The following is a 12,843-nucleotide window of genomic DNA, read 5'->3' as shown; positions in this document are numbered from 1 at the left end:
GGTTTCCAAGGCTTAATTTAGCTTGGTCAATCAACAGAACTTCAAAATTTCAAGGCCAGAGAGATTACTCTCCATTTACAGAAGCAGAAGCTTTAAAATTTACAAACACTATTGTAAATAATGTACTAATGTAGTATATAGAACATTATGTGATTTACAAAATTCTAACTTTAATACTATGAGATTACCTTGCAGCTTAAGAAAACCTCCGAGTTTGGCAGTCGAATGCATGCGTGCAGGCTCTCGCATCCACCATCCGACCTTTTTCTTGTCCGAGACAGACTGATGATGTAAAATTTACTGTCCTTGCAAAGCCTCGATAATGGATGCATAATTGTCTTTAGGTGATAAGGTTCCAGAGCAAGGAGCATTTCATATCAGATGTAGCCGGAAGAGAGTTCCCAAGTTTCTGCTCCCTTTCAAGCAATGATGGTGGATCCGAGCCGTGTTTTCTGGTTTTATCAACTATATTCTAAATTGTAAATACAAGTTCTTTAGATGAGATGGTATAGAGATCAAGAGCCTAAAGAATAGCGATTCATGAGCCAACCCGGTTACATAATATACTCTATTATGTCGAACAACCCCTTATAGACCAAGTGCTTCAGTCAACGCTGCTGCGGTAATTAACCATGTATATTCCTATCAAAGTAACAGCAGCTCCAACCACTTGTAAAGGTGACAAGGTCTCGCCAAGATACAGAAACCTGAAGTTAGCAATCCAAGATGAAACAAACATATCAAGAAAAGACTACCGGGGCTATATAGATGGTGCATTATTCTTCACCAACTAGTCCTAGATTCTGTTCAGTTCTTCTTTGTAAGTTTCAGAAGCGTTTTCGAAAACAGAAACAAAATGCTGAAACCTAGGGTTAAAGAAGTTTCTGTGCAACACAAGATGGAAGACAATCTTACCCGAAAAGTGAAGCAAACATCGGGGTTAAAAAGGTGAGAGAACTGAGCTTTGTCAGGCTACCTGAAGTAATTTAAAAGCAACAAATCAGCTTCAGAAGCAAATATCAAACTAAAATTAAGCCTTGAAATTACTACTTGGAGATGCATTGCTAATTTTAAATTTCATCACGAAAACCTATCACAAGAAAGAAAATAGAAAACCAAATCGAGAAACGACAGAAACCTTTTGTTGCACTGTAGAAGAATACACCATAACTGACAGCACTTCCAAAAATAGAGGTATAAAGCAGTGCTAATACATCATTTGCTGTAAGTTCACTGAGACTGCCACTAAAGGCGGGATCATGATTGAGTACAGAGATTACTGCAAGAGGAAGACCACCAATAATCATGTGCTGCAATAAAATTAACACCTTTGTCATTTTAGTTTCTGTTTGCTTTAGATCATTGTCAAACTGAAATAAGGCAATGCAAATTCTACAACATTCTAATGCACACAACTTTGCATGTTTCTCTTACAACTTAATAGCGAAATAATATTTTTCATAAGAACAAATTATAAATATAGAGTTCCGGAGTTTCAAAAGTGTTTCTAGAAATGGAAAGGAAACATCGAAACATAGGATTCAAGAACTTCCGCAGAGATTAGTAAATGATTTGAATCTGGATAACCTACCCATCCAGTTGCCATAATAGAATCAGAGTACTTTGAGACCCAGCGGACCATGACTGTGCCTACTGCCATGCTCTGAGCAGCAAGAAGCATCCACCATTCTCCACTTTCCCACAGAGAAAAATTACTCTGGTCAATAGAAAGAGCAGGTGCCTACATAGTAACCTCATCATTAAGAATACAATTATAGTGCTAATCAAGTAAATGTTGACATTAAACTAATTATGGCTCTCATTATTCACTTCAAAAATATTGACAAGGTAAAACAATTGCATAGAAGAGCTTTTGTAACACAAACATCTGATGAATATTAACTGGACCATCACTCAAGGAAAACTAGTTGCAGTTAGGCTGGTACTAAAGTTCATTGAAAATGTCAATAGTAATCAACAAGGGAAAAAGTAAACCCTTTAGCTCTTCTTGTTTAGCTAACTAATTATTTAAACAGATTCAACTCAGAAGTGGAAGTCTCCGAGAAAAAATATGTTAGCTATGTTGCAGCAAACACCATCCTTATAAGCAGAATAATAAGGAATTCAAGAGGTTACCTCAAGAAGTACAAGTCCTACAACACCAAGTACAAGGCCTCCAGCTCCAATGAACCCAATGGTTTCACCAAATAAGAAGGCTGCAAGTACAGCCACGGTTAGAGGTTGCGAGTCAATTATGACCTGCAATAGCAGCAAGCTACAGATTATACTGTGATGTTTTCTTGTAGAAAAGGATGGAAACGTTACAAACAATATTTAACAGAAGAAAGTGATCCTGTTGAGAATCGAAATCCCTGTCTTCTTGCACTCCCAGTTCCATTGCTGCTAAGTGTTAACAAAGAACAATTTCTTGTAACTTGAATTTAAGTTATTTTTTACAACTAGATTGTTTTGTTAGAAAGGCAAACATTATGCAATATTCAACAATTCTTGTATCACCTTATAAGTCAAAGGCTAGCTTAGGTTGATTCTCGGACAGCATGTAATATCTCTCCATTTTGAATAGCCACTCATAAATCTCAATTGTTATTATAATATGGAAGCTAAATTTCAATTCATGGCAATAGAATTATACTGTTTGACAAGAAAAACATACACTGCCTAAACCAGCAGACGTCCTCTGCAACCCTTCAGCAAGAAACCCCTGGAAAAAGGCGGCATCAACGAGTCCGAAGAGAGTGATAGAGAACCAAGCATTAAACCCAGAGGGAAAAGGCTTTTGTTTATAAGCAGCAAAACCAACTAACAACAAACCAGCAGGAATAAGCCGAAAAGACGCCACAAAGAAGGGCCCAGTAACAGGCAAAACCTCCTTCATTGCCACCATAGCCGTACCCCAAAAGAAAAACGGCGAAACCAACACTCCATTCTCCACCACCATTTCCAACCACACATCCTTACTTTTCACTTCTCCTTCTAATTCTGATGACGTGGACACTGTAGTGCCATTGCTGCCACTTTCATTGATGACACACTCCACGTCGAGTCCAGTTCCGACGCAGTCAAGTTCATTAGGCTGTGATGGAACAGATGGCCTTGATTCTAAGTTTAATTTTCGACTGCTGGTGGTGCAATTTACAATGGGATTTGGCCTTCGAGATGGGTATTTGAAATGGGGATTAGGATTATAATTTGGTGGAGGGATATGAAGTGAAGAGAATTTGAGTGAAGGAGAGAGCAGCTTCATGGTTTTTGTCTGCTGTTTTTTTTTTCAGTAAGCAAGCTTGAAGCTTGAAGCTTGAAGCTTGAAGGTTGAAGGTTGATGATGAATCAGTATCAGAATCAGCAGTAATCAGGAAAAGGTGGTGACGAGTGGCAAACAAGATGTACACGTAATAATCCCACTGTCTCATATATCTTTCTGCAAACAAAGGACCACTTCACTCCCTAAATTTAGCACAAAAGATGAAAAAATTATTCTCAAACGAACCGGATCATTTCAATCCAGACATTGAAAAACAGGATCAATTTCACCCCGCTGACATAAAAAGAGGGTGGGATTGTCTATTATATATAATTAAATTTAGTAAAATCCTAATTAATCAGCTAATTCTAATTGGTTCTAATTTGCCCTAATTAGTAAAACTTCCAATTACACACAATTAAAACTTTACTCAAGCTAATTAAAATTTAATTAATCCTAATTAATTCTTATCTTAGAAACTGTCATTGCCGCTACTGCTCAACGTTGTCCATCCTCCAGTTGAAGTGCAATAAACTGGTACGCTACTCGTCATCGACAATTAAAACATTAACAATTATTATTTTTCTATTATATTTATAATATGCATTAGGTGTTCTTTTATGAGATTTTTTTTAATAGACTGACGTTAGCCGTTACTAAATCAATCATATTATAATACTTTATTATATTGATGGCAAAATTATTATAAAAACGTAATAAATGTGTTCAAATTTTAATATAGTGCAATTATTATTTATTTTTTTATTCAATTTTATTCTACCTTTAATTATTAAATAAATAGTTTAATTAGTAGTAATAATTAGTATAATTTTTACATTAGTAATCAATCAGTATCAAAATTAAAAATGACCATAAGATAAAAATACATATCCACCTTTCATCCGTAATTTTATAAATAGTACATATATATTTTAAAAAATAAAATTTTAATGAAGACATGCCAATTAACCAACAATAAAACTAATGCCACATTTAAATTAAATGAAAATATAAAATAGGAATTGATTCAATGTATTAAAAAAAAGTATTTGTATCTATTAGCCTAAACGACTCCATTTTAATCAAGTAGATGATGTGAAGTGACGGGGTTGAGTTTTCACCAACGGATGCCATTCATTCCCCTGTCTACTTAAACCCTAACTAATCTTCGAATTTTATATTATTTAAAAGAAATATTTATCCAAAAAAAATGCCAATTGACATCAGGCTGCTTTCTTTTCTTTTCTTTTTTTAAACAGGGCATCAGGCTGCATATGAAGATAAATTATTTATACATATGATTTAATTATATGAAAATTGGTTAATTTAGATCGATTTCATTGAAATTCAATCAGTCTATATCATTTATTTAATTTCAGTTCAATTAAATTCAAAATAAATATAAAATATGCACAATGATTTTAAAAACGTTTTGAAAATATATCATTGACAATTTATTTTACAAATTCTGGTAATTATAGTCAAGCAATTATATTTTTATTTATTGATTTGTTTTTATAATAAATTAGTCCAATTTGAAATAAAAATTACTATATTTTAAAAATTATCTATAATTTTTAAATATATATTTTTGGTGACGAGGAAACTCTGGTGGAGTCCCACCCCTTTGAGGGCAAAGCCCAACCACTTGAATAAATCCTACGGGAAAGTAGTTTAGAATCCCACCGTCTGGATTCCCCCTTAATACAAGTCTTTAATAACTCTTCCAAATATTTGTAATATGTCCGTAAAATATACGAATCAAACGAGTGATTTGACCCCTAACTCTCTCTTAGTCCATATTTGAAATCAAGTGAATTGTATTTAAATTTTGCTAATTAGGCTCTTTATATTTTATTTGTTGCATGTAATTTTCATGCTTTATAAAATTAACGAATTGAATTGTTTAATTATTTTTAAAAAAATTATTTTTATTAATTTAATTATAATTATAGATATTTTTTTTCTTTGGATGACTTCTCCTAAAAAAATTGTTTTAAAACTAATTAATGAATGCATATGTAAAAGGGACTATATAGATTTATATATGCAACTCTTTTTCCACAGTTCATTATCTGAAAAATTGTTCTGATTAATTAAATTAAACTGAGTAAATACGCTAAGATGATTTAAAAAAATCATAAAGTTGTGTTAAATTATTTTATATTTAGGATCGAATACGCGAGCTCTAATTAAAAACAAAAAGAATTATTGTCACTTTATTACAATGCGTGTGTTATGTCTGCAACTTTTAAATGAAGGTGTCATCATCCACGTTTATAAAGGTCAAGAGGGGATTAGGTGAAGTAGCCTTGTCCATGTATATTATGGGGGAAATCATTTATGCCCTTAAATTTTGATTCAAAGATCAATAAAACTTTAATATTTAGAAAATATTCAAATATACCTCTAACATTTTAAAAGGTAAACGGTCTGATCTTCCGAATTTGACAACCAAACATCCAACATTTCATTTATAAGTCAAAATGGAGACATGGTTGTTCATTTTTTAAAACGTTTGGGCCATATTTGAGCTTTTCCAGATATTAGGAGCTCACTTAATCTTATAAATAACTTTGAAGGTATAAATGACCTTTTTTATATATTATTACAAAATCAACACCATAATTAGAGAAAATAAAATATGCTAAAATTACATAATTTGGCAATTTGCATGACTGACCGCTCGACGTGCATATTAATTAGGTTAATAGTAAATATATCATATTTAAATTAGTCTATTTAATAAGCACTTTATTAGCTAGTGGTAATTGAAATATGTTCGCTCGTGCCTAACTCCAACGTCCAAATATAATAGTCCCTTTGTCCTATTTAAGAAGGGAGATATTCATTTTATACATAGATTGAGAAAATAATAATTACTCTTAACTTTTCTTATTTTACCCCTACTAACTATTATATTGTAATTTATGTGTAGAATATTAGCTTTAATTATAGAAAAATAAAATAAAGGTATAAAAGAGGATTCTTTATAAAAGGGCACAAAAACATGATTTGGCCTTTTTATGTGGGACAAAAAAAATTGAAATATGTTTCTTTTTAAACGGGACGGAGGGAGTAAGTTCTTACACATTCTTTATGGCTTTCTGGTTTTATATTCTTTTTTAATTATAGAAAGTAAATTTTTTATATTTATACATTTATTGAAACTAATATCATTGATAGTAGAAGGTGTCGAATTGATCCGAATGAAACATCCAATTCTATTTTATTCTAATTAATTTAGTTTTTTATAATATACTTTTGGTCTATTAAGTTTTATTAATGAAAATCAATAAAATATATTGTAAACTTGGTATCTACAAACAATATAATATAATTTTGATCAAACTATCACAATTTTAAAATGGTGATATAGTTAGCAAACAAACCACCGTAATAATGAGTATATAAGAATATTGTACTTAAAATATATACGCTTGTCTTTGAAATGAGCTAATAATATATGTAGAATTATTTTTATATAAAATTCCACCCTTTAATGTCTTTTACAATTTAAGCACATATTTTAAAACTGACATAAAAAGGCTCAATTTTTTTATTTTTGATATTTTTCTAGCACTAAATGGTGTCGTTTTGACCGTTTTAAATGGCTCAAACGATATCGGATAAGGTATATGAACTGTACAATGTCAAAAACTAAAAAGTTTGAGCTTTTTATGCCATAAAAATGAAAAGTTGAAATTTTTTATGTCAAAATTTAAATTATGTGTTTAAATTGTCAAAAATGCTAAAAGTTGAAATTTTATATTTATAATGAAAAGTATAAATTGATCAAATATAATTGATTTATTTTAATCTGAATAATCAAATCCGATATTTAATCAATATGACTTAAAACATAATGACAAAATAAAATTATTTTTTTTCTTTAACAACTCTCATTTATTCTTAATTAGATCTTCCAACTTGTAGTATATATTTGAGCAATACCATACATGCATGTGTGCAATCCCAAACCAATATTTTTTATTAAAACTAAATAACTTTGGCAACTACTGTTTTTTATTAGAAAGAGAGAAAACGCTACTGGGAGGAATCGATCTTACAATCCACCAAAATGCTGACCAACGTTATATATCATTTAAATTATAACTCATTGGTAGCAAGTACTTTAACTACGCCTAAAATAATTAAAATATTATATATATTAAAATTCAATAATCTATATAATATATTTATAAAAGAGTGCACACAAAGCTATGTCATATTTAAAAAAATTATTTGATTATATAAAAATATATAACTTATATGCAAGAATTAAGCAAGATTTATTTCAGGTATTTTATCTATAAAATAATTTAAAAGGTAAAGTTCATTGGGCAGTTAAGATTGTTGTATCATATGCTTTATTGTTTGTAGATATTATTGGCCTATTCCCATTATTGGGCTCGGGAACCTTATTATACAATTCGATTGCTTATCTTTTCTTGATAGAGAATACTGCAATGTATATGTTCACATTTTAAATATATTATCATGAAAATTCCAAAAGATTATTTCAGTGTAATATATAATTATTTACATATTTAGACAAGGCGGAAATAAAAAGAGAGCGAATATGTTTTTTATACTAAAATTTATCAATTAAAGTAAAAATATTTTTTTATTGCATCCATAAATTTGATTATTTTATCAATATATATATATATATATATATATATATATATATATATATATATATATATATACGTCAATTTTATAAAATATATGTCATATGTATTCAATTTAAGTCTATATTTTACGATACATAATCCTCATTTTAAATTCATATAGCTCTTTTAAACTGAAATAAAAAAATCAATTGTGTTAAATAATTTTTCATGAAATTACAATTTTATATAAATAAATTTTAAAAGTATTTATAATTTGAAATTTCAATATGACAATTTCAATTTATAAATTGACCAATTAAAATATTTAAATTATTTTTGTTGAGATGTTTAATAAAATAATTAAAATTGTAAGTATAAAAGTTAATTTTATCATTAATGTAATATTATTTCTAATTTAATCATTTCAATTATTCTCCAGTTTTAAAGTTTAAATGTAGAAGTTATCTAAAAGGTGTATGAGCAACAAATATACGTTAATATTCAAAGTGTTATATACGTTTTCTTGACTTTTTTGCATAAAAGATAAACACGTTAGGGAAGACCGGAAACAAAGATGTGAATATATGATTAATGTCGATTGCAATTAACTTCTTGAAAATTAAAACAAATTTTGAAAGGTACTTCTATAACAGTGTTTTATAAATTAAACCAGTGACCGAATCGGTATAGTTGCCTATTTCAGGTTCAATTAGTTCAACTGCCGAATGAACTAGTTGAATAAAATAAAAAATAAAAATATTAGACATGGCTCATTTTTCACCGCTGATTAATTTAGTTTGGTTTTTTAATCAATCCGGTCAAACCTGATTAAATTTTTCAGTTTTTAGGTTATATTAAACGGGACAGCTAGTCGGATTTAGGTTCAACCGGTCGGTATGCTCAGATATTTTAATCACTACTTCAATATTATTTTGTATCCGTCACAAAAAGATAAAATGAAAGTTTTAATTTAGGTGTTTTTTTCTTATATCTTTCAACGCGGTTAACCACTTTAATCCATAACAAGTTCAGTGATTAATCTTCAAAATCATAATAGCTCATAATTGTCCCATTAAAAATCATACTTCAGTAACTAGATTTTTTTAAAATAGCTCATAATATATGAGTGTGTTTAATTTTAAGTTCTTTTCCCCTGATAATTGAAAAGAAAGAAGAAGCGTTTGTGAAAAAAATTGAACCCATAATCTAGTAAATTGTTCTCAAGTGCTTATAATATTTAAGTAATAGTTCGTTAGTGTTTAAGTATTTATTAAGTATATTATAAGTGTTTTCTATGATAATTTTTGGTGTTGTTTTAGTGTTTTTCGATGTATTTTCGACATATAGATACTAAAGAATAAAAGCAAACCGATTTATTTGTGGTTATTTCGTATGTTTTTTAATCTAATATTTTTACAAATACATTTTCCCTGCATTTAAAAAAATTAAACTTTTTCCCAAATTTTTGTAAATAATTTTTTATAATTGTTTTTAAAAAATCCCTATAAAATTGACCCATTAAAAATAGAAAAAAAATACTCTGAGGTCTCCCATATATATCACAATTTACATTTTAGTCTCTTCTATTTTCAAATTAAATGGTATGATTCTCCATTTATATTTTCATCAACAGTTTAGTCCTTCATTTTTTATTGTTAGTCAACTAGTCAAATGACCAAATTCAAAAAAAATCGATTTAAAATTTAAATTTATATTTTAATATATCTAAATAAAAATCGTATTATTATAAGATTTAATGAGTAAACAAATTCAATTTAATTTTTAATATTAATTAGTATTTGTTTTGAAGAAAAAAAATTATAGTTTTATTTTTTAGTTAAAAAAAATAGAGTAATAAAAAATTAAAATTATAAAATTAAGAGAAATAAAAATTAAACAAATTAAATTTATTAAGTGGCTGGATTTTATAAATTTATAATTTAAAATTATATTTATGTCTAAATTAAAATTTTATTTTTTTAATTAAGTCTTTTGATTCAATTGATTAACTTCAAAAATGAACGGAGAAATTAAATCGTTGATGGAAATAAAAATAGATAATAATATCGTTTTATGTTCAATAAAAAAGATAAAAATATTAATATAGTATCTTAGGGTCTTAGAGCATCTCCATTCTAGTGCCAAAAATACCTCACAATGCTATAATTTAGCATTTGGTATAAAAAAACACATCTCCATTGCACTTCTATTTTATGTGCTAAATTTAGCATATGCTAAATTTTGTGCCAAATTTATTAGAAAGTTTATCATATGCCAAATTTTATTATATCTAAATTATTTACAGATGTGCCATCAATAATAATAATCACTTATAAAATTATAAATTTAGAATTTAATATAGCATTTTGTAATGGAGTGAATTTTAATAATATATGCTATATATAGCATTTTATCTTAATTTTTACTAAAAATAGCATATAAAATAGTATAACATGCAATGGAGATGTTTTTATAATATTTTGCTCCTACAAATATTTGAACTGTCTAAAGACAAGTAAGTCCCTAAGTTTTATGGCATGTGTCAAAATCAGCATAAGTAAAGAAACTTCTTAAAAGCTTTATATTAAAGCGCGTATTTGAATTTTGCATAGCAAATCAAAAGTTATGTCCATAAGAATTTAACCTCCATTAAAGTCAAAGAAAGGAAGCTTCAATTACCATTAGTCCACTTTCTATGACCTAATCAACTTAAACTATTCTCTTATAAGAACCCACATCATACTTCAAACACAGAAACAAATAATTCCATTTATAAACCATTTTTATAATCAAGAACACAGTTTTTTCTCTCTAAATTCTTAGCAAATTAACCAAACCAGTTCTTGAGTTTGATCAATATCAATGGCTGATCCACAAAGAATTCATCCAGTCACTCATGATATAGAGTCAGGACAAAAACAAACTGTTCCTTTGATGCCAAGAAACGCTTCCAAATCGGAAAAAGGTGATCCGGCAGCATATCCGCCGTTCCGTAGAGATATTCCGGTGATGCACTCAAAACCACCCAAGAGAAGAAGAAGCTGTTGCTGCAGATGCATGTGTTGGACTATAAGTCTTCTTCTACTCCTTATAGTACTCATCGGAGCAACCATCGGAATCCTATTCTTAGCTTTCCGGCCAAAACTTCCCGATTATTCAGTCGACAAACTGCACATAACACAGTTCAACCTCAGCTCTCAAGACTCAAGCTTATCCGCCGCATTCGAAGTGACAATAACAGCAAAGAATCCGAACGAGAAAATCGGAATATATTACGAAGGAGGCAGCCATATCGGAGTATGGTACGACGGCACAAAACTCTGCGAAGGTTCGTTGCCGAAATTCTACCAAGGCCATGAGAATACAACTGTGCTTAACGTGCCATTACAAGGGCAAACGCAAGATGCAAATGCGTTGTTTGTTTCTCTTCAGCAACAAAGCCAGACGACTGGTTTTATTCCGTTGAACCTTAGGGTTAAGCAGCCGGTGAGAATTAAGCTCGGTTCATTGAAGCTTTTTGAGGTGAAATTCTTGGTTAAATGCAGGCTTGATGTTGATAGTTTATCTACTAATAATGATATTCGTATTAGAAATAGTAACTGTAAGTTTAGTCTTAACTTATAAGTTTTTTTATTTATTTATTTTCTTGTTTTTTTCATATATACTATATTATATGTCCATGGGCAGAGATGATTTTTTTTTATTCTGAGATTTTTTTATCTTATTTAATAAAATGGAGGGTATTTATATTATGTTTTGTTTTAAATCATCCTCCATGTTATTACATTTAGGCTTATTGTATTTTTATTACATTTATTGAGGTATACATACTTTTTTATATGGATAAATGTGCAATTTTCTCTATTGTGTTTCTCTTTCCTGGTTGAAGACTCTCACAGCATAATTCACCACTAACTATTTTGTAACTATTTTGCTATTGTTGGATATAAAATACTCAATTTGTCAATTATCCAACAGATAATTAATATATATATATATATATATATATATATATATATATATATATACATAAGATATACTCCTCCATCCAAATTTAAAAATCCCACTTTCTATTTGGAAATGTTTTATTTCAAAAGTTATATACTTTTATTTTTATAGTAATTTGATATTATGATTTTTTTAATTCTTTTTCTTATCATTTTTAAAATAAATTACTGTAAATTTTACTATCATTAATAAGGATAAAATAAAAATATATGATAAGAAATGTTTTTTTTTTTAATCTTTGATAACATAATATGAGACATAAAATTAGACTAGACTTTTTCTAAGTTATTTTTTTAATATATATGAGACTTTTTCTAAGTTTAAATAGCGTGAGAAGTGGAGTATTAAAACTCAATTAGTATTGGATATTTTGAAGACAAAATGAGTTTACCTACCACAATTTTAGAGTTTTTGTCATACATGTTACGAGGTTTAAGTCTTCCTAGTTTAATTGATCATCTTTTTTGATTTTTACCAACTATATCTATAGCTCGTTTTGAGCTGATGGCATAATTTTGTTCGTCTACGTATATAACATTTATCCTATACCAGTTCCAAATGAGTCGTGAGTATATTTGACAATAATTTATAAAATGATGGATTAAACTGGTAAAATTTTAAAATCGTGGTATATTTAATAAAAATAAAAAAGCTACGGGCAGATAAAGTTACTTTAGCTATTCAAATCATCCGTCTGTTGTACGAATGACATATCACAATCGTTGCGTTGTATATTTATTTTTATTCATAACTTAATATCTCTTAAAGTTGAGGGCTTCAAGACTTTGCAACCAAAGAAAAACATTAGTATTCAAATCTAGCGAAAGGAACACAAATCACCAAGGAAACACAAAATTTTAAAATTTTAAGATGTTTTTTTATACAAACAAAAATGATATAAATGCATATTAAGAGATTTTGATGCTATTTAAACTTGGGACGATGACAAAAGTACCT

At 28.8% G+C, this 12,843-nt stretch overlaps 2 protein-coding genes across 2 annotated transcripts; one reads left to right on the top strand and one right to left on the bottom strand.

The window, feature by feature from the left end:
- Positions 1–16: 16 nt before the first annotated feature.
- On the bottom strand, positions 17–3,340 carry LOC126677038 (WAT1-related protein At3g02690, chloroplastic). The gene is made up of 6 exons (XM_050371467.2): positions 2,675–3,340; positions 2,137–2,259; positions 1,592–1,741; positions 1,139–1,310; positions 916–976; positions 17–707 (listed from the first exon to the last, which is right to left on the bottom strand). Exons 1-6 carry the CDS (start codon positions 3,263–3,265, stop codon positions 605–607), a joined length of 1,200 nt encoding a protein of 399 aa, XP_050227424.1. The 5' UTR covers positions 3,266–3,340; the 3' UTR covers positions 17–604.
- Positions 3,341–10,643: 7,303 nt separating this feature from the next.
- LOC126676425 (NDR1/HIN1-like protein 6) lies at positions 10,644–11,538 on the top strand. Its single transcript, XM_050370626.2, has one exon. It carries the CDS (start codon positions 10,741–10,743, stop codon positions 11,500–11,502), a length of 762 nt encoding a protein of 253 aa, XP_050226583.1. The 5' UTR covers positions 10,644–10,740; the 3' UTR covers positions 11,503–11,538.
- Positions 11,539–12,843: the final 1,305 nt, after the last annotated feature.

The sequence above is a fragment of the Mercurialis annua genome, linkage group LG4 (genome assembly GCF_937616625.2).
Source record: "Mercurialis annua linkage group LG4, ddMerAnnu1.2, whole genome shotgun sequence".
Taxonomy (NCBI): Eukaryota; Viridiplantae; Streptophyta; class Magnoliopsida; order Malpighiales; family Euphorbiaceae; genus Mercurialis; species Mercurialis annua.
This window is presented reverse-complemented; position numbering and strand designations above follow the sequence as displayed.

Coding starts and splice junctions, on each gene's coding strand:
- LOC126676425 (XM_050370626.2), top strand. CDS start 10,741: ATGGCTGATCCACAAAGAATTCATCCAGTCACTCATGATATAGAGTCA.
- LOC126677038 (XM_050371467.2), bottom strand. CDS start 3,265: ATGAAGCTGCTCTCTCCTTCACTCAAATTCTCTTCACTTCATATCCCT. Junction 2,260..2,674: donor CGTCTGCTGGTTTAGGCAGT/GTATGTTTTTCT, acceptor CTGCTATTGCAG/GTCATAATTGACTCGCAACC. Junction 977..1,138: donor CTTCTACAGTGCAACAAAAG/GTTTCTGTCGTT, acceptor AAATTACTTCAG/GTAGCCTGACAAAGCTCAGT.